The sequence below is a fragment of the Salvelinus alpinus genome, chromosome 5, assembly GCF_045679555.1.
Source record: "Salvelinus alpinus chromosome 5, SLU_Salpinus.1, whole genome shotgun sequence".
In the NCBI taxonomy this organism is placed as follows: Eukaryota; Metazoa; Chordata; class Actinopteri; order Salmoniformes; family Salmonidae; genus Salvelinus; species Salvelinus alpinus.
Genome location: NC_092090.1, coordinates 63,695,923 through 63,718,630, shown reverse-complemented (window position 1 = coordinate 63,718,630; position 22,708 = coordinate 63,695,923). Strand labels below are relative to the sequence as shown.

The 22,708-nt window shown below is 44.2% G+C and overlaps 1 protein-coding gene across 4 annotated transcripts in view; it reads right to left on the bottom strand.

Moving 5' to 3' along the window:
• LOC139576483 (dedicator of cytokinesis protein 8-like) overlaps window positions 1-22,708 on the bottom strand; it is an 84,075-nt gene that overhangs the window by 37,586 nt on the left and 23,781 nt on the right. For 3 of the 4 annotated variants that reach the window (XM_071402644.1, XM_071402643.1, XM_071402646.1), the window contains exons 3-14: window positions 20,744-20,919; window positions 18,802-18,873; window positions 17,509-17,617; window positions 15,075-15,287; window positions 13,326-13,411; window positions 12,290-12,356; window positions 4,774-4,923; window positions 3,664-3,744; window positions 3,345-3,504; window positions 3,048-3,181; window positions 631-724; window positions 210-372 (exon numbers count right to left, since the gene is read on the bottom strand). In XM_071402644.1, the coding sequence (XP_071258745.1) occupies window positions 210-372; window positions 631-724; window positions 3,048-3,181; window positions 3,345-3,504; window positions 3,664-3,744; window positions 4,774-4,923; window positions 12,290-12,356; window positions 13,326-13,411; window positions 15,075-15,287; window positions 17,509-17,617; window positions 18,802-18,873; window positions 20,744-20,919 (1,505 nt within the window). The remainder of the gene's footprint in view (window positions 1-209; window positions 373-630; window positions 725-3,047; window positions 3,182-3,344; window positions 3,505-3,663; window positions 3,745-4,773; window positions 4,924-12,289; window positions 12,357-13,325; window positions 13,412-15,074; window positions 15,288-17,508; window positions 17,618-18,801; window positions 18,874-20,743; window positions 20,920-22,708) is intronic. The other variant, XM_071402645.1, reaches the window with a different exon arrangement.

Here is a 22,708-nt window from a genome sequence, read left to right as displayed (position 1 = left end):
GAGGATGCAGTGAGTGAACTAACCTGTAAATGCTGTCATGAACTGTGTGTGTGTTTGCCTGTGCGCTTGCCTGTGTGTGTTTTGTATGCATGGACTAATTTGTGTGTGTGTATGAACTGGTGTGTGTGTGTGTGTGTGTGTGTGTGTGTGTGTGTGTGTGTGTGTGTGTGTGTGTGTGTGTGTGTGTGTGTGTGTGTGTGTGTGTTCACCTGTAAGTGCTGTGTGGAACATAGACCTCGCTGGAAGGGAACTCCAACACCTCTTTGATAGGTCTCAGGTTCTTCTCAGCCACTGGCTTGACTGGGATCAGCTCAGCAGAGAGACATGCCATCGGGTTGTCATGGACCGGGGTCACATCCAGTTTAATCATACCTAACACGGACCATGTCAGAAACAAGTCAAACACAGTCTCAAACTATGTGAATTCTTCAGAGAGATATTTCAAAGTAGGTCACACATAAAGGAAAGTTGCAGTCCCACTTAGACACATAAACCCAGGCATAACATTTACAAACACACACAACTTGCTCTTAGAAATTGTACATTATAGTCACGTGTTGTTGGGTGGAATGGAGTGAAACAGCATATACAGATAGCCAGGTCTTTCTGTGTGGTTGAATGGAGGATTACCTGATATGGTTTTAATTCTTCTCTGCAGGGATGAGAACTTCTTGATGTCTGCCAGGAACTTGAACAAGTCCTCATCACTCAGACGGTCGCCTTCCTGAAACACAGCAGGATCCTAGTTCAGTCAAATACACATGGGTTTGTGTTCATCTGTAGAAAAAGTGGAGCCCAACAAAACATTCACTATGTGCTAAAAGCAACAATGTCGGACTAGGGCTTTCTGCATATCTGAAGAGGTGTGGTGGGGATGATATACCGTCTCAGAGTTTTAAAAAGTGTGAAGATGCAGTGTTGCACAGCAGACCTCTCATCTTTTCCAACTAAACATACTGTAAGAAAGTGACAAATACTTGGGGCACATATTGAGGGGTGCAACTAAGAGTTTCTGCAGCACCAATTCTTGGGCTTATCCACAGATAGTAGGATGTAAAAATGCGCCCTTGCGGTGCGATGCTATTCCATGCATGTCTGCTATGTGGATTATGTCCTTCCTTCCTCAACATTATCATTATTTCTCAATACTGATGGCGGAGCAGTTCCTAGAGAAATATTACCATCTACGGCTGCAAATATTCATGAGGATTTATGGTAAGTGTATATGATATCTGGTTAGATATGGCCAGGCCTAATCACATGTACAGTCGTGGCCAAAAGTTGAGAATGACACAAATATACATTTTCACAAAGTCTGCTGCCTCAGTTTGTATGGTGGCAATTTGCATATACTCCAGAATGTTATGAATAGTGATCAGATGAATTGCAAAGTCCCTCTTTGCCATGCAAATGAACTGAATCCCCAAAAAACATTTCCACTGCATTTCAGCCCTGCCACAAAAGGACCAGCTGACATCATGTCAGGGATTCTCTCGTTAACACAGGTGTGAGTGTTGACGAGGACAAGGCTGGAGATCACTCTGTCAAGCTGATTGAGTTTGAATAACAGACTGGAAGCTTCAAAAGGAGGGTGGTGCTTGGAATCATTGTTCTTCCTCTGTCAAACATGGTTACCTGCAAGGAAACACGTGCCGTCATCATTGCTTTGCACAAAAAGGGCTTCACAGGCAAGGATATTGCTGCCAGTAAGATTGCACCTAAATCAACCATTTATCGGATCATCAAGAATTTCAAGGAGAGCGGTTCAATTGTTGTGAAGAAGGCTTCAGGGTGCCCAAGAATGTCCAGCAAGCGCCAGGACCGTCTCCCAAAGTTGATTCAGCTGCGGGATCTGGGCACCACCAGTACAGAGCTTGCTCAGGAATGGCAGCAGGCAGGTGTGAGTGCATCTGCACGCACAGTGAGGCGAAGACTTTTGGAGGATGGCCTGGTGTCAAGAAGGGCAGCAAAGAAGCCAATTCTCTCCAGGAAAAACATCAAGGACAGACTGATATTCTGCAAAAGGTACAGGGATTGGACTGCTGAGGACTAGGGTAAAGTTATTTTCTCTGATGAATCCCCTTTCCGATTGTTTGGGGCATCAGGAAAAAAGCTTGTCCGGAGAAGACAAGGTGAGCGCTACCATCAGTCCTGTGTCATGCCACCAGTAAAGCATCCTGAGACCATTCATGTGTGGGGTTGCTTCTCAGCCAAGGGAGTGGGCTCACTCACAATTTTGCCTAAGAACACAGCCATGAATAAAGAAAGGTACCAACACATCCTCCGAGAGCAACTTCTCCCAACCATCCAGGAACAATTTGGTGACGAACAATGCCTTTTCCAGCATGATGGAGCGCCTTGCCATAAGGCAAAAGTGATAACTAAGTGGCTCGGGGAACAAAACATCGATATTTTGGGTCCATGGCCAGGAAACTCCCCAGACCTTAATCCCATTGAGAACTTGTGATCAATCCTCAAGAGGACAAACAAAAACTCACAAATTCTGACAAACTCCAAGCATTGATTATGCAATAATGGGCTGCCATCAGTCAGGATGTGGCCCAGAAGTTAATTGACAGCATGCCAGGGCGGCTTGCAGAGGTCTTGAAAAAGAAGGGTCAACACTGCAAATATTGACTCTTTGCATCAACTTCATGTAATTGTCAATAAAAGCCTTTGACACTTATGAAATGCTTGTAATTATACTTCAGTGTTCACTAGTAACATTTGACAAAAATATCTAAAGACACTGAAGCAGCAGATTTTGTGGAAATTAATATTTGTGTCATTCTCAAAACGTTTGGCCACGACTGTATGTCTGCTCTGTGGATTATGTGTGAAATGAAATAATTTCTTGTCTCGAGGTGACACCCACAAAGTTGAGCATTCTTTGAGCATATCGGTGCTTATATCGCTGTATCAATGCTTATATTGTAGTGTGTGTGTGTGTGTGTGTGTGTGTGTGTGTGTGTGTGTGTGTGTGTGTGTGTGTGTGTGTGTGTGTGTGTGTGTGTTTGTATTGTTTTCTATAGCGCATGTCTCCAGACCTGCTTGCAGAAGGTGCTGATGGTGATGGTAGCAGGTTTGAAGGCAGACATGTTACACTGGTCTTCCATGGTAGCGAACCTCTCAGAGTTCCTCCTGGGCAGCTGGCCTCTCTTATCCAGACTGCTGGACTTACCTGGACAGGGGAGGTGAACCATGACAAGTCCCTCAAGTTAGGTACAGAAAGGTAAAGTAAGGTAAATGTAAGGTATGATCCAACAAGCCTTGGACTTCAGTTCAAGAGTAAACCAGCTTATCACACTCGCACGCAAAACAATTAAACAATCTCACACACTGACCATTGAGGCTGTCAGAGTCGGTGGTGTCCCGGTCCAGTGTGGCGGTGCTGATGACGTTCATGATGTTGACCGTGGCCCAGGCGAAGGGCATACGGTAGCGACCCAGTCTCTGACAGAACGTCTCTGACTGGCTGCGCAGCTTCTCCAACTTCTCCTTATTCTGATCCAGGGAACCACACATACGCACAATTACAACCTATAGCTGCTGCTGTGTGTGTGTGTGTGTGTGTGTGTGTGTGTGTGTGTGTGTGTGTGTGTGTGTGTGTGTGTGTGTGTGTGTGTGTGTGTGTGTGTGTGACGGGCCTCCTCATGGCACTACCTTCGCTGAGTCACTCTCCTTCATAACCATGTATGGTTCAGCACAGTCACTGATCTCCCCCTGCTGCAGCACCTTCTCTATCTGAAACACAGCCAGGACAAGCTAATACTGTACACAGGTGTCTATGGTCAGTTACATACAATGTTACCTTAATTAACACACAGGGCCCAGTTTCCCGATAGCGACGGAACTTAGGCTTATGAGTGTTTTAACAGTGCATCTTTCCTACAACGCCCGAAGATGTAACATGCGTTTCCCAAAACACCACGCAGAGAGACGGGTCACTACGTGTGTCGTTGGCGCATGTGTCAATACTGATAAGATCGAAAGGGAACGCTGCTCTCGGATCAGCTTTCTCCATTCAAATCTTTCCCTAACATTATAATTATTTCACAATACTGACGACGGATCAGCTCCTAGATAGATATTACCACCTAAGGCTGCAAATGCACGAAATCACCAATTTGGCACATCATTGCGCACATGTTAGGCTAGACATTAATATATTGGGGCAAATTACAGACAGTAGCCTACAAGTAGCAAAATAGAACTCAATTGATTGGACATGAAATGTATTTCAATATGATTGAAATAGGCCTATAGCTTACTGTTTCTATTTGAATGCAGTAATCTCGGTTTTCATTTTAAGCATATTTATATACGTATCAATTGCAAAAACATTGGCAACTTTGTATTTGCAGTCTACTTTGTTCTGATGTTATCGGTGGACACAGAGAGATGGATAAACCATGTGATTCTATGTTTAGCGGAGATCCTGTGTGTTTAAAGTGACGTGGGAGGGCAAAAAAAGCATCTAACGACACTTAGCGGAGGCAGGTTTTAGAGTACAACTGTTTGTGGTTTTGGGAAACAACGCAGAGATTTAATGATGCTCCTACAAAAGGTTCTAACAATGAACTTAAAATTATTTTGGGAAACCGGGTCTAGAACAATAGAGGCATCATGGGTAATATGTGGGGAGGTAGATGGGTCTATAATGTTTACCTTAATGACCGACAACTGTAGATCTGTGCACAGTATTGGGTATGTCTATTACCTGAATGAGCAAGTACTGTAGATCGATGCAGGTGGATAAGATGCATATCTTACCTTGATGACCAGGTAGATATCTGGGGAGGGGTATGTGATGGAGAAGATGGCTGCTCGGGAGAGGGTGGAGTGGTCCGTCTGTGGCGTGTGGGGTTTCAGGAACCCTTTAAACTGATCCGAGTTCAGATCACAGTAGAAGTTCTCGGATATCTGAGGAAGTCGAACATAGAAGGTCAACGCTAGAGTTCACCTTAGTAGTGGATTGGACAAACTCGTTGCAAAACGTTTTGCTACGGTGTGCCGTAATGAATGTGACCCAGTACAGTAGAGAAATTAGTATTGGGACAGGCCTTTTTCCCCCTCATCCCACATTCCAACTAGTTTCTGTCAGACAGGCTTTTGACCATGTTCTTTTTAGAGGTCGGGATCAGACAGACAGCTGTTGAACCCACTCCCTCACCCAGCTAAGAGCTCTACTATAAATCACCATCCCACTACAGATGCAGTCAAATATATTGGCACCCTTTCACTTTACAATGGAGCCGAATGTTCTGTTCTTTCTTTTCAAACCCATTTGAATGGCTATTTTTACCCTGTAGGCACCTGGGGCCTCATTTATAAGCTGTGTGCGTGTGTACAAAATATATCCCCCAAAAAGTGTGTGAGATATAGCATGAATGCATTTAATTATTTATTTGTTTATTTGGATACCCAGTAGCTTTTGCAGAAGCATCAGCTACTCTACCTGGGGTCCACAAAAATACGAAACATGACAAGTAACAAAACACTGATAGACAAGAACAATCACACAAACACAACGCTATACAAACAATACAAAAAAAATATATATAAAAAATTACTGAAAAAGTTTGAAACATTCTGCTAACACAGTAAATAGACCGGTAGTTTATGTAACATTTTTGACAGAATGGGTAGGATACAGTATTGCTGTGCAATAGGAGTGCGACATCCTAAACCTATTTAATCTCAGAGTTTATGGCAGGACATAGAAACCCAATAATCTATTGATAAACTAAATATTGAACAACAATTCATTGTTGCATAGAAGTGTGGACTGTAGCAGTCAGCCTACTTTGAAATAGTTTCGAACATACAATCTATCTTGCAGAATGCGCGGACATGGCACTTGCTATATAGGCAGCTAAGAGTAGCAACGTGAAGGCTACTGTTCCTGCGCGTTCCACACACGCCTGCTAATGAGATAATGTTTGAAAAATTCACTGGAAAATATCAAAACATTCTGCCTACACATCTACCGACAACGTGATCAAAATTGCCATTGCTCTTTGTTATAGAAACTGCCGTGGCCTAGTTCCAATAATCCCCAAAATACATTATTGTCACCATAAAAATGACTGGAGAGTGTTTTCCAATCTGAGTTTTAATACTCGTTCGCACACGCACGGTTACGACAGGTCCCATATTTAACGGGAAACATGCATAGGCCTACATGGGAGGCATGCGCTAAATTCATAAATCTCAATATTTCTGTACATGCACAGACTTTTCAGAAAAAGCGCATTCAGAAATGTCGTGTGAAATTTACTCAATAGTTTGGTTATAAAGGGACCTGCATTTTACCACAGGTGAGATCAATTACACAGTAAACAAAAATCATTGCCTCCAACCAAATGAATGTGAATTGTGAATAATTTTGTACAGGCCATTTACAGTGCATTGGGGAAGTACTCAGGCAGACTCCTAGACTTTTTCCACATTTTGTTGCGTTACAGCCTTATCCTAAAATTGATTAAATAGTTTCCCCCCCTCATCAATCTACACACAATATCCCATAATGACAAAGCAAAAACATGTTTTTAGAAATATTAGCAAAAAATATTCTGATTCTTTACTAAGTACTTTGTTGAAGCACCTACTGGCAGCGATTACAGCCTTGAGTCTTCTTGTGTATGACACTACAAGCTTGGCACTCTGCCGATCCTCTCAAGCTCTGTCAGGTTGGATGGGGAGCGTCGTTGCACAGCTATTTTAAGGTCTCTCCAGAGATGTTTGATCGGGTTCAAGTCGGGGCTCTGGCTGGGCCACTCAAGGACATTCAGAGACTTGTCCCGAAACCACTCCTGCGTTGTCTTGGCTGTGTGCTTAGGGTCGTTGTCCTGTTGGAAGGTGAACCTTCGCCCCCAGTCTGAGGTCCTGAGCACTCTGGAGCAGGTTTTCATCAAGGATCTCTCTGTACGTCGCTCCGTTCATCTTTCCCGACTAGTCTCCCAGTCCCTGCTGCTGAAAAACATCCCCACAGCATGATGCTGCTACCACCATGCTTCACCGTAGAGATGGTGCCAGGTTTCCTCCAGACGTAACGCTTTGCATTTAGGCCAAAGAATTCAATCTTGGTTTCATCAGACCAGAGAATCTTGTTTCTTATGGTCAGAGTCCTTTAGGTGCCTTTTGGCAAACTCTGGAGCGCTGTCAGAGTTACCATCAGGTTCTTGGTCACCTCTCTGACAAAGGCCCTTCTCCCGCGATTGCTCAGTTTGGCCTGGCGGCAATCTCTATGAAGAGTTTTGGTGTCTCCAAACTTCTTCCATTTAAGAATGAAGGAGGTCACTGTGTTCTTGGGGACCTTCAATGCTGCAGACATTTTTTGGTACCCTTCCCCAGATCTGTGCCTCGACACAATCCTGTCTCAGAGCTCTAAGGACAATTCCTTCAACCTCATGGCTTGGTTTTTGCTCTGACATGCACTGTCAACTGTGGCACCTTATATAGACAAGTGTGTGCCTTTCCAAATCATGTCCAATCAATTGAATTTAGCACAGATGGACTCCAATCAAGTTGTAGAAACATCTCAAGGATGATCAATGGAAACTGGATCTCATAGCAACGGGTCTGAATACTTATGTAAATAAGGGGGTCTGAATACTTTCCGAATGCACTGTCTGACCATTTGACTTTAAATCTACATTTTTATTTTTTTTGGTCCTGTGCTGTTGTAAATCAAACAAATACACGTGTAACCACCCCCAAAAAAGTATTATAAAAAAAATAATTATGCAAGGGTGCCAATATTTACTAAACAAAAAAATAAATGCAACAATTTCAAAGATTTTACTGAGTTACAGCTCATATGAGGAAAACAGTAATTAGGCCCCAACCTATGGATTTCACTGGGAATACAGATATGCATCTGTTGGTCACATATTGTACCTTTAAAAAAAATGGGCCTCACAATGGGCCTCAGGATCTTGTCACGTTTTTTCTGCGCATTCAAATTGCCATTGATAAAATGCAATTGTGTTCGTTGTCCGTAGCTTATGCCTGCCCATACCATAACCCCACCGCCACCACGGGGCACTCTGTTCACAACGTTGACATCAGCAAACCACTCACCCACATGGCGCCATGGACGTGGTCTGCGGTTGTGAGGCCGGTTGGACGTACTGCCAAATTCTTTAAAAATGATGCTGAGGTGGCTTATGGTAGAGATATGAACATTAAATTCTCTGGCAACAGCTCTGGTGGAGATTCCTGCAGTCAGCATGCCAATTACACACCCCTCAACTTGAGACATCGGTGGCAATGTGTTGTGTTACAAAACTCCACATTTTAGAGTGGCCTTTAATTGCCCTCAGCACAAGGTGCACCTGTGTAATGATCATAATGTTTAATCAGCTTCTTGATATGCCACACCTGTCAGGTGGATGGATAATCTTTGTCAAAGGAGAAATGCACACTAACAGGGATGTAAACAAATTTGTGCGCACATTTTTAGAGAAATAATATTTTTGGAACATTTCTAGGATCTTTTATTATTTCAGCTCATAAAACATGGGACCAACGCTTTACATGTTGTGTTTATATTTTTGTTCAGTGTATTTGACTGCATCTGTATAATAGCACATCAATAGCCCACTGGTCCTAGCATAGCTGCGAATCAACCAAAAATTGTCTTTGACATTGTGCTGGGAGACATACTTTGTCGCGAGAAGATCGGGAAGTGGAGACAGAAAATAACCGTACCCCAATATAGCCTGCTTAACTCCAAAAACGCTAAACCAGCTATATTGGGGGTAGGGTTATTTTCATTCTCCACTTCCCTATCTTTTCTTAACGAAGTGTCTCCCAGCACAATGTCAAAAGACAATTCTTGGTTGAGTCGCAGCTAGCCCTAGCAATGACCAAAAACATTTAGAAGAAAGCCAAAATAACAAAGAGCCTCTGTTTCTACACCTCCTTTTGTGACTGTGTCCTAAGAAAAGGATGACCCTATGGAGACCCTGTACTCTGTGAGTGTCATGTGAGGTCCATTACAACTTCTCCTCATTCCACATGTCACATTATTAGTCTTTAACATTTCATAGCAGGACTGCTACAACAAACTGCCGTCCGTCTCTCTCTGATACTTGGGTCAACACGTCAAAGTTCAACATTTCGCATCGTCTCCATAGTGGCAGCTATGCAAAGTTTATTAACTTTAAAAGCCAAGAGTTCCACAGCACGTCATATTAATTTTGATGAGACACAGCACAGCTGAGGATCCCTGGCTGTGTTCTAAACATTTGGCATAAACCTCCACTTAACCGCACAATCCCCTGGATGCACCATGCTTGGTATGATAATCCTATTGCTGTTGTAGTCAATATGCACACCGTGGTTGGTCTAATAATCATAACCATTGTCGCTATAATAATTGTTCCTACTGTGTACTGCAGGGGATTGTCAACTGGTGGCCCTTTTGGGTGCATTTTATTTGGCAACCAAAAGTTTTTCTGAGCAAAAAGTAAATAATCAATTGTCTTATTTTTTTCTTTTGGGGGGGGGGGGGCATAAAATACTGTAAAAATCACTAGAAATTGAGCTTACAATGATTTCAATTTAGGATATCTTTTCCCAAGTACTTCCACTCATAAATAGAGAGACATACAGTATTTGATCATGCACCATTGTAATCAAGGTTTTAAATTATTATGTTTTTGTGAAACGTACTGTAATATCTGTTTGGGCTTCTTGCAGAGTACAAATGATTCATAATTATGTTCCAAACCCCCGACCATCCACTCAAGAACAAAAATTGTCCTGCGACTGAATCTAGTTGGGGACCCCTGGTGTACTGTAACCCTCTCAGTCAGTCAGTCAGGGCAGGACAGGATTAGAGGAACGTTTCAAGGGAATTATATCAACATCTGCTGCATATTTCCCAGATGTGAAACCAAAAGAGCATTAAAACACAGCATTTCACTGCATAGAAACAGAAAAGCGATGGTGAACGTGAGAAATAAAGAGGGACAGAAAAAGAAATACAGACAGACAGAGAGCTGGTCCTAGGGCTCTGTTCACAAACACAAACACACCCCACAGAGCCCCAGGACAACAGCACAATTAGACCCAACCAAATCATGAGAAAACAAAAAGATAATTACTTGACACATTGGAAAGAATTAACAAAAAAACAGAGCAAACTAGAATGCTATTTGGCCCTAAACAGAGAGTACACAGTGGCAGAATACCTGACCACTGTGACTGACCCAAACTTAAGGAAAGCTTTGACTATGTACAGACTCAGTGAGCATAGCCTTGCTATTGAGAAAGGCCGCCGTAGGCAGACATGGCTCTCAAGAGAAGACAGGCTATGTGCACACTGCCCACAAAATGAGGTGGAAACTGAGCTGCACTTCCTAACCTCCTGCCCAATGTATGACCATATTAGAGAGACATATTCCCCTCAGATTACACAGATCCACAAAGAATTTGAAAACAAATCCAATTTTGATAAACTCCCATATCTACTGGGAGAAATTCCACAGTGTGCCATCACAGCAGCAAGATTTGTGACCTGTTGCCACAAGAAAAGGGCAACCAGTGAAGAACAAACACCATTGTAAATACAACCCATATTTATGCTTATTTATTTTAACTTGTGTGCTTTAACCATTTGTACATTGTTACAACACTGTATATATATAATATAACATTTGTAATGTCTTTATTGTTTTGAAACTTCTGTATGTGTAATGTTTACTGTTAATTTGTATTGTTTATTTCACTTTTGTATAATATCTACCTCACTTGCTTTGGCAATGTTAACACATGTTTCCCATGCCAATAAAGCCCCTTGAATTGAATTGAATTGAGAGACAGATCGAGAGTGAGAGAGAGAGACAGAAAGAAAGAAAGAAAGAGACAAACAGACAAACACAGATCGAGAGAGTGTGAGAGAGAGAGAGAGACAGAGAGACAAACAGACAAACACAGATCGAGAGAGTGTGAGAGAGAGACAGAAAGAGACAAACACAGATCGAGAGAGTGTGAGAGAGAGAGACAGAAAGAGACAAACAGACAGACACAGATCGAGAGTATGGGAGACAGAGAGATAGAGAGAGAGAGTGAGAGTGTGAGAGACAGAGACAGAGACAGAGACAGAGAGAGAGAGAGAGAGACACACAGAAAGAAAAAGACAGACAGACAGATCGAGAGAGAGTGTGAGAGACAGAGACAGAGACAGATCGAGAGAGAGAGAGAGAGAGAGACACAGAAAGAAAGAAAGAGACAGACAGAGACAGATCGAGAGAGAGTGTGAGAGACAGCGACAGAAGAGCGAGAACCTCAGTCCCCAAACGCCTCTTTTCCAGATTGAGTCATGTCAATTGTAATTGGTTAAACAAGCTGGACAGTATGTCATCCTGGTCCGTAACAGAGGGATGATTCATGGGCCAACAACATGGTGTCTTTGTCAGGCCTATCTGCCTCCTCTAATGAATTCAATAAGGAGGATGTTGTGTTAACCTTCACAATAACACATTGTGCCCGATGGATGTTATGGAGAATAGCAGTATCTAGTCCCTCGCTATGCAGTTGATGTGGCGCATAATAAAGGGAAAGGCAGTACAAAAACAACAGTAATACTTTCACAGACTGCCCAACCAGGATGCAGTGTGACCAGATGACCATGAGGTCAGTGGTTCAAATCCTAATGAGGGACACGTGGTGCCCTTGAGGCTTAAAACCCTAAATTCAAATTCCACTCCAAAACAATATCCAGCTGTGTAAGAACATAACACACATGCTACTAGCTTTGGCTAACGGTGTTGTGTTTGGATAGGAGAGTACAGTGTGAATTAGATGGTTCACGCCTATGAACACGGCTATGCTTGCTCTACTGGTGAGGCCTCTCAGTCCCAGGGCCTCCGGACTGTGGCTAAAGCCTTGGGTATCCCACTGATACATCACTTCACTGACCACCAACCTAACACACTGGCCATAAGATCACCTAAAGGACGAAATGCGCTGTGCTGACGAACAGTGAAAAGAAAGTCCTATTGCCTCTGACCAGAACGTCGGCTGTCGCTTTCTGTTCATTTCCCCCGCCAATTCTACATGTTGAATCGCCACGGTTCGTCGACACCCAAGGAGGGGATCTACTGCGCGCCGGCCGACGTTTTGCTACGCCGCGTCTTGTCCTTGGCGCGCATTAACCTCAAACAACATGGGATTCTTCATGACCTCATAAGCAGGCCAAATACTGATTTGATTTGATTTGAAATAATACAGCACTCTAAAAAAAAAAAAAAAAAACAGAAGGAAAGGCCTACTGTACCTTTTTCTTCTCTCTCAGGTCGTACAGAGCCAGGGTAGCAAACAGTGGTTCGATATCAATCTCAAACCTATGTTGGACCGGGAAGAAAGAGTATCAGACTGTCATTTCATAGCAGCAGTGTGTCGACAAGCAAGCAAGCATCACCTGTTAAAAATCAATCTATTCTATTGTACTCTACTCTATTCTGTTCATCAACTCAGGATAATCGACAGATGCAACAGGGATACGAAATGTGGACGCATGCACTTGCATAGCACTAATCCCATCTAGAGAGCGATGAGTCAAGCTGAAAGTTGGGACAGGCTGCTGCCAAAACACTGCTGAGAGATGATGCAGAACTTAGCTGAAATCTTTGGCAGTTTTACAGTGTGGGAGAGGCAGAAAGAGAGAAAAGGAGAGAGAACAAAGAGAGAATGCAGAGAAAGAGAGAGAGAGAGAGAGAGAGAGAGAGAGAGCAAGAAGAGGCGAGCCCACAGAAAGAATGTGGAAGAGAGGGTGAGAAAATGAGTGATGGAAAGAGAGAGAGGGACTGTATCTCACAGAAAGTGATTGTCTAGAGCCCTCAAACTCAACTCTGGACCTCGAAGCCAGTTGGCCTGCATTTTGTCATTGTTCCCCTCTAAATAGGGACTGATTTAGACCTGGGACATCAGGGTGGGTGCAATGAATTATCAGGTAGAACAGAAAACCAGCATCGCTCCGGACCTCGTAGGGTAAGAGTTGAATACCCCCTGGTTTAGAGGATATGCAACAGCCACTGTACCGCACAGCTACCACACTAAAGGCAATGGTTCAGACCAAACGGAAATGGTCTGGGTTAGACTTCTCCAAGACAAATGATGGTCTGACAGCTGCAGCAGCACACAAAGTCATGCTAAATGTCCTCTCTCAGTGTTCTTCTCACACAAACGTTCTGCGGGCTACACTTCTCGCTCTCTCCGACACCCTGTCAGACACACTCTGTTGATGCTCACATACAGGTAGTTAGAAGCATACAATTATGTTCCTGCTGTGATAAGTAATGTAATTACTGTACCTGATGGCCTGGCACCGGATGATGATCCGGTCTCCCACGTGCTCTTTGGGACAGTCGGGAATAGGCCGGATCTCCACTGCATCATCCTGGAATACCAGAGGAACGTCATGGATCTAGCCACTCATAGCAAGTCAAGCATGCGCTTGGTGTGATGTACGGGTCAGCTGTTTGTTCACCCGCACCCGCCGGCAATTGCTAATAACCCATCCACAACCACCCGACTACACGTGATAAAGTGAAAATCTGAGGCTCGTACCCGACCCTAACCCGCTAATATAGAAAATGTGCTGTAGGCTACAGTCAGAGATGGTGGAACTATTTTTATGACAGTGGGAACAGGTTTATTTTTGCCTGATATGATTATTTTTTATAATTTATGACATTTTGGTAGGTTATTTGTTAGTCAACTTGTCTATAATTAGATACATGCAGCTTCTCTTCTGTTATTATATGTTGCCCTAGAAGACTAAATAAACCCTCGCTCACCAGAATGTCATAAATGCTTCACTCTAGTTGACATCTGTAAAGTGCTCTGTCATCTAATGCTTCTTTCTCAGAGCAAAGAAGTTTAGGGACCGGGGAGAAAATGCAATGACAAAAAATGTAAACGGGTCAGATTTTCTGGGCAAAATGTTCAAAAATGACATCAGTTTGACCGGTTATTAGGAAATAGAAAGCTGTAAAAATGACCCAACATGTTTCTGATAAGATTTCAGTTTGGCTTGGATTCATATTTTATGTGGTTGAAATACTAAATCAGCTTTATGATACACCTCTACAGACAGTATATACTGTAACTGCGCATTCACATTCTCTCAAGATGCAGATTTTTTCTTTTTTATATATATAATTCACTCCTGTTCCCGAGTCAAAATATTTCTACATTTGGAGTATCATTTTACTTCAAGAAATGCTTAATTCTGCAAGAGTTAATATGAAGGCTGTGAGAGGTTTTACACCTACAGTCAATGTCCAGATTTCAGTTTCCCATTAACCCATCTAAACAGTAGGCTACAGTTCCCTTTATGTACCTTAGGCATATTTGAAATCCCCCGTCTTGTGAATGTCGAATTTGTATAGCGCCTCTGCTATTATCCTCTTCACCAAATCTTTCCAAAACACTACTTTTCTGGCCCTCCCTTCTATTTTCAACTCTGCATTTCACAGCTTTTCTCCTATTGAATTGAACTCCGACATTGTCCTTTTTTCATCAGTGGATTGACGTTAACAAAAGTGTTTGGCGACTGGCGTAGACTATTTGGCACGTGTAGGCCTACTGTTATGCCATAAAGCTTAGGCTTATGCACTAATGCCAGAAAGCCTAAAATAATGAAAAGAAAAACCTCAATGTAGCATATAGATATCAATTTCACAAGAATGATACATTTATGGACTTTTTATAGAATTGTTTTCTTTTTATTCAATCCACCCGCCACCCACTCTTTATACACACAATACTTCATGAGCCTAAACCCTAAATTCTTATTTACAATTACGGCCTACCCGGCCAAACCCTAACCCAGACGACGCTGGGCCAATTGTGCGCCGCCTTATGGGACTCCCAATCCCGGCCGGTTGTGATACAGCCTGGAATCAAACCAGGGCCTGTAGTGACGCCTCTAGCACTGAGATGCAGTGCCTTAGACCGCTGCGCCATTCGGGACTGTAACCGCGGGGATTGCAGGTTATGAGTCAACCCGCGTATCGCTAGTGTCCGTGTGTGTGCGGGCGCGCGCGTGTCCCTCTCACCTCGTCGGTGGGTGGGTACAAGGCGAACAGGTCTGCGTGGCGGTTCGCCTGCCGGGCTTCCAGGTTGAACCTGTCCAGGTCATCATGGTTACTGAAGCGCAGTAGCCCGTCCACTCTGGGGTCAGGGCTCAGACCAGAGCGGAGGTCAAAGTCAGAGGAGGTCAGGGTCCTGCCGGAGTCATCACTCAGTACCGCCAGGGAGGGGGACTTCACCTGTAATAATAATGACAGGTTTTAGAAGAGAGGGGTAGGAAGAGGATGGAAAAGAGAACATCCAAAATACCCAATTCTCCCAACAAAATAATGTTACTTCTCCCAAACCAAAGTATATTTCATGTAGGCCTACATTGCAAGTGTTTCCAAATAATTGCATTACTTCAAGAGCTTAGGCCGGTAACTTGCTATGCAAGTGCAGCGGAGAGGTAAGTCGTCGTCCATTGATTCCTAACTGTGTGTGAACATCAAGAGAATCAAGGCAACCTCATGGAATCCATGACTAATGGGTTAAACTCCAGGGGAGCCCAGAAACTTCGGAGCAAAGGGGTGCATCCTACCACCACAGAGAGACCCGTGTTAAATCAGGGCTATTGCAAACATGGAATCACTCTACCACTGAGCTACATGACAAGACGGCTCTGGATTTCTCAGGCTACGTCCTACTTCCAACCACACTATCCCGCCACCTGCCAACCCCGTTGCCATCCTTCAGCAAATTTGCCTCATTTGGGTCAAAATATTTACTCAAATCTTTTGTCTTCAACAATCCAGGAATTTCACCCTTTAAAGAAAACGGAAGAGTGAACATCCATCTTCCATCTAACCTCCACACCCCGACCACTGCCTCACAGTGCCCCAATCCCAACCAGGCTTCCCCAATCTGGGCCACAGGGCTCCAGGCAACCCCACAGGATTGCTAATGATCCCCAGAGTGCTGCAGTGTTGGAGCATGGGACAATTAGAGGCTGAGTTACAATAGGCCTGTTCTTCTCCTCTCTCTGGCCTGGAGCGGATGGGAAACTCACGGCTGGAACAATTAGCCTTTGGTTTGGGTGATTGGGACTTGGCAATACCTGGGGAATGGGGCTGGGGATGGGGAGAGGAGCTAGGGCTGGAGACAACTTGGCTGGTGCTGGGAGCTGACTGAGGATGGCTGGTGCTGGGGGAAGGACTGTTGAATAGAGCTGGGGGCTGGCTAAGGCTGGAGACAGAGGATAGCTGGGGCTGGGACGTGACTGTCAGGGGGTTGGAGCTTTGAGCTTGGGACTGGGAGAGGTGGAGCTGAAGCATGGGGTTGGCTGGGTGCTGTCCGGGGACTTGGCAGGACAGAGAATTGGATGCTGCCTGGGGTTGGTCGGAAACAGACGGGGACTGCATGAATATTCACACCCCATTGGGTGCAGGGCAGGCTGGGTAAACATGAGGGAGACGGTGCCAGGACAGAGGTAATAGGAGTAACAAAACACTTCTGTGTTCAGTGTTGTGCTCCCCAACCCCTCCTGTCTCTCCTTCTCTCGGTTCTCTCGGTGCTCTCCTCCTCTCGGTGCTCTCCTCCTCTCGGTGCTCTCCTCCTCTCGGTGCTCTCCTCCTCTCGGTGCTCTCCTCCTCTCGGTGCTCTCCTCCTCTCGGTGCTCTCCTCCTCTCGGTGCTCTCCTCCTCTCGGTGCTCTCCTCCTCTCGGTGCTCTCCTCCTCTCGGTGCTCTCCTCCTCCCGGTGCTCTCCTCCTCCCGGTTCTCTCCCTCCCGGTTCTCTCCCTCCCGGTTCTCTCCCTCCGGTTCTCACTCAGCCTCTCCACTTTCATTGCACGCTGATTAGATTGTCCTCACCATTAAATCAGTGTGTGAAGATGAAGAGAGGTGTTATCACAGTTTCTCAGACATCTCTCTGTTTCCTGTGAGACAGACAGGGGCAAGGACACCTGTGGTGCTGCATCTGACAAGGAAACCATTGCATAGGTTTCCACTGTATAAACCACTGCATAGGTTTCCACTGTATAAACCACTGCATAGGTTTCCACTGTATAAACCACTGCACAGGTTTCTACTGTATAAACCACTGCATAGGTTTCCACTGTATAAACCACTGCATAGGTTTCCACTGTATAAACCACTGCATAAAGCTAAAAAAAACGATCTATATCAATCGATCTGAGGAGTGAGGAGATTGAAACTGTAGTATTTGGGTTTCACGATGAACATGTTACCTTTCTCTTATACAGTACCCAGGGTATCATGTTACTCTGTTTCAATCCGTAATGTATCTGAGAACTGCATGCGATACTACTGTAAACTCTGGATGTACTCTGGTCTCCTGATGACAATGGGACTGACAGAACTGCTCCTTGCGGACCCGAACCCTGATCTGTTTTGTTAAAACCTATTTGGGTCATCTTTGTCGTGGTGTTGTGTATGCATTCTTGTGTATATTTTGTGCTTACCCGTGTCTCTTGTTTCTCTGGCTGGACGTCGGATTCAAAAGTCTGTTTCCGCAGAGTTTTGTGTAGACTTGCCCGCTCGGAATATGCACTCCAGCCATCTCCCTGGCACCTGCCCCCACACACACACACACACAACCCCAGATACGGCATGGTTACTGATACACCGGTGGAATTTTAATCTAAAACAAACCAGATTACAAACAGAACCGCAGCATGTGTGTGTGTGTGTGTGTGTGTGTGTGTGTGTGTGTGTGTGTGTGTGTGTGAGAGAGAGAGAGATAAAACCAGCAGGCCTTGGCTGTAATCAGTGTGTGAAGATGAAGAGAGGGGTTATCACAGTTTCTCAGATATCTCTCTGTTTCCTGTGAAACAGACAGGGGCGAGGACACCTGTGGTGCTGCATCTGACAAGAAAACATTTCCACTGTATAAACCACTGCATAGGTTTCCACTGCATAGGTTTCCACTGTATAAACCACTGCATAGGTTTCCACTGTATAAACCACTGCATAGGTTTCCACTGTATAAACCACTGCATAGGTTTCCACTGTATAAACCACTGCATAGGTTTCCACTGTATAAACCACTGCATAGGTTTCCACTGTATAAACCACTGCATAGGTTTCTACTGTATAAACCACTGTATAAACCACTGCATAGTTTTCTATTGTATAAATCACTGCATAGTTTTCTATTGTATAAATCACTGCATAGTTTTCTATTGTATAAATCACTACATAGGTTTCCACACCGCATAGGTTTCCACTGTATATGTTTCCACTGTATAAATCACTGCATAGTTTTCTTCTCTATAAATCACTGCCTAGGTTTCCACTGCCTAGGTTTCCACTGCCTAGGTTTCCACTGCCTAGGTTTCCACTGCCTAGGTTTCCACTGCCTAGGTTTCCACTGCCTAGGTTTCCACTGCATAGGTTTCCACTGTATAAACCACTGCATAGGTTTCCACTGTATAAACCACTGCCTAGGTTTCCACTGCCTATGTTTCCACCGGCTAGGTTTCCACTGTATAAACCACTGCATAGGTTTCCACTGTGTCGTCTGCACCAGTGGTCACCAACCCTGGTCCTGGAGACCGAGCCACCTGGGGTGTAAGGCTTAAGTTGCTGCTCCACAGCCTTTAGGCATATTGTCCCAACGCCCGCACACCAAGTAGCACTCCAGGGTTAATGACCAGTAGCGGACACACGTCAAGCATTTGACAGGTCAGTAGTCATGAAGAAAATAAGACGAGGAGAGAAAGCAGCCCCTGAATGTGCCATGATAAGAAGCTCACCTCCTGCTGACCATCAGCCAGGGCTGGGTGTAACTCTGAACACAGTCCCTCACATGGGAATCCAACTCCACCCTATAGAGATACAGGAGGACAGAGAGGGAATGAGAAGGATGGAACGCACACACATACGGCAGCATACACACGTATGCACTCATTCACGTGTGCGGGCACGCACACACATGCGGAAATACCCTCCACAGACAGCCCGCATATGACCTGTTCCACTCCTTCTGCATTCCTATCTTATCAGCATTACCTGTACTATCATGTTCAAGGTGAGTGACAATCCAAAGACGCTAAGATACCACTTGCACAGTACTTTCTGGATTGTAAGAGCCTTCTGAGGTATGATAAGCCATTGTAGTGGGATCTAGTAAACTAGTGAGTGGGGCCCTTGAAACAGATATAGGCTCGTAGCAGAGAAAGTTACTGGGACTTTAGCCTGTCTTAACTCAATGCCGACCCCAGAACTCTAGACCCAGGCCCTCTCCACAATCTGTGGAGATCTAATAGGCATAAGCAATATACAGTGGCAAGACAAAGTATGTGAACCCTTTGGAAATACCTGGATTTCTGCATAAATTGGTCATAAAATGTAATCTGATCTTCATCTAGGTCACAACAATAGACAAACACAGTCTGCTTAAACTAATAACACACAAACAATTATATGTTTTCATGTCTTTATTGAACACACCGTGTAAACATTCACAGTGCAGGGTGGGAAAAGTATGTGAACCCTTGGATTTAATAACTGGTTGACCCTCCTTTGGCAGCAATAACCTCAACCAAACGTTTTCTGTAGTTGCGGATCAGACCTGCACAACGGTCAGGAGGAATTTTGGACCATTCCTCTTTACAAAACTGTTTCAGTTCAGCAATATTCTTGGGATGTCTGGTGTGAACTGCTCTCTTGAGGTCATGCTACAGCATCTCAAATCGGGTTGAAGTCAGGACTCTGACTGGGTCACTCCAGAAGGATTATTTTCTGTTGAAGCCATTCTGATTTACTTCTGTGTTTTGGGTCGTTGTCCTATTGCATCACCCGAATACTGTGGAGCTTCAAATTGGCGGGCAGATAGACATTTTGCAGGAGAATGTTAGGCTAAATTTGGGAATTCATTTTTCCGTCGATGATCGCAAGCTGTCCAGGCCCTGAGGCAGCACCAAACCATGATGCTCCCTCCACCATACTTTACAGTTGGGATGAGGTTTTGATGTTGGTGTGCTGTGCCTTTTTGTCTCCACACAGAGTTGTGTGTTTCTGTCATAAAACTAAACTGTAGTTTCATCTGTCCACAGAACATTTTGCCAGAAGCGCTGTGGAACATTCAGATGCACTTTTGCAAACTTCAGACGTGCAGCAATGTTTGCAGTGCTGAACTTTCTCCATTTGTCTTACCGTGGACTGATGAACATCAAGGCTTTTAGAGATACTTTTGTAACCCTTTCCAGCATTATGCAAGTCAACAATTCTTAATCTTAGGTCTTCTGAGATCTCTTTTGTTCGAGGCATGGTTCACATCAGGAAATGCTTCTTGTGAATAGCAAACTCACATTTTGTGAGTCTTTTTTATAGGGCAAGGCAGCTCTAACCAACATCTCCAATTTCGTCTCATTGATTGGACTCCAGGTTAGCTGACTCCTGACTCCATTTAGCTTTTGGAGAAGTCATTAGCCTAGGGGTTCACATACTTTTTCCAACCTGCACTGTGAATGTTTAAATTATATATTCAACATAGACAAGAAAAATACAATCATTTGTGTGTTTTTAGTTTAAGCACACTATGTTTGTCTATTGTTGTGAAATCAGATCAAATTTTATTACCAATTTATGCAGAAATCCAGGTAATTCCAAACGGTTCACATACTTTTTCTTGCCACTGTAGTAACAGGTATGGTTGACTTTATTCTATATTGAACATGTGACCATGCAACCCACCCCTCATCAGGTACAGAGTGGCGTACGGTCCGACACTCCTTCTCCACATATTCTACTTCCAGGTCATCGTCAGGGAAATCTCCGAGCTCCCGCATGAGGGCGGAGTCTCCGCCCTGCAGCTGTGACATCAGAAACTCCTCCAAGTCCAAGGGCTCCACCGCGTCATACGACTGGGGCTGGAGAAGGAGAGAGAGAGAGATAGAGAGAGAGAAAGAGAGAGAGAGAGAGAGAGAGAGAGAGAGAGGGGAAGGGGACGGTTAAATAGAGAAACAGACAAGTATTACATAGACAACACAGACTGGAACTAGAGTGGAAAGATACAGTATGTTTTCTATACTGTACTATATTGTATACACTATAGCGAAAGGGGGAGAAGGAGACAGAGAGATGGATGGAGAGATGGATTGAGAGAGAGCGGTAGAGGGAGAAAAGAGAGAGCAATAGCTGAGGGGCAAGAGAGAAAAACTTTTTTTTGTTTCATGCCGAGGGCACGGGCAGGAAATGGTTAAGACACAAAGCAACTACATGATGGCATTCTTAAGGTTATGAATACACTCACTGTAGTGCATCTAAATGTGAAATTGATAGAGGTTAGAGCCAGATGGTTCCAGACATGTATTCATTCGCGTCAATGAAAGGATTGCCTGGACTTGAAGCATACCAACTTAACAAATTTTTTAAGGGGAGAGAGGCAAAACGAAGTGTGTGTGTGTGTGTGTGTGTGTGTGTGTGTGTGTGTGTGTGTGTGTGTGTGTGTGTGTGTGTGTGTGTGTGTGTGTGTGTGTGTGTGTGTGTGTGTGTGTGTGTGTGTGTGTGTGTGAGTGAGTGAGTGAGTGAGAAAAAAAGAGAAAGAGAGAAAAAGAGAGAGAGAGAGAGAGAGAAATGAAAAACAGAAAGATGAATCATCCTTGAAGGCTTTGGGGGCCTGGGTAAAGCACAGGGAGTTTCTTATAGCCCTCTGTCACATCCAAATATTAAAGAGCTGGGAGGAGGACAGGTTGGATCACTACTCTGCTCTCAACAACCTCAGATCTGTCGGGAATGATGGGACCGAGCTCACACAGAGAGAAAAGGAACTTAGAGGAACTTGACATAACCTTTCGATGGAAACTTCAGATAGACCATTATCCATTCCTATCATATTAGTCCATTCATCCTCCTCCTAAGAGTCTAACGCTCTGCAACCATACTACAACCCCTGGGGAACTATACCCCTGTAACTCCCTATCCCAACGGGTGACTGACCTTTGGATGACAGCTCATTGTGTCATGTATGGAACATCATTACAGACAAAAACAGACAACATTTTTGCTAAGTTGTTGTTATGCTGTGTCGGTACTGCAACTACTGTGGTCTTGAAATGAAATGACTCTTCGTGTGGAAGCTGTAAAGACACGCACATAAAACAATACCTGAATGCTAATAAATTCTCGTCTAATTACGTCGCTGGAGCAGTAACTGTGTGTGGCTGCATAGACAGTAGTTCAATTATTATACGGTAATCTGTGAAGTATGGCTCAGAAATCTTCAATAGGCCTTGAAGAACTTTCGTTCACTGTGGTAAAGCAAAGAAGATCTGAATGGAGAATAACCTGGAGAGCCCTTCAGAAAAGCTGGCAATGCAACAACTTCACACCTCCAGCCTTATCCCACACACAAGTCTGTGATAAAAGAGTTAGGGAAATAAACATGCTTTTTGTCACCAGAGAAGGCCATCAGATGACTATCGCAGACGAGAGGCTGCCTCGTAGTGATACTGTACGTATTCCAGATCTGTATCTTTATACACTTCTCTGGGCTGTATGCGAGGGCATGGCATGACAGGAGGGTATTGCAGGTGCTTCAGAGAGGGCTGTAGTGCTGAACCTGTGCATACGACAACCACATACGTATGATCCTACATACGGCTGCATCGGTGTACAATGCTACGAAAGCTTAGATTTGTGACTAAAATGTAAAAATGT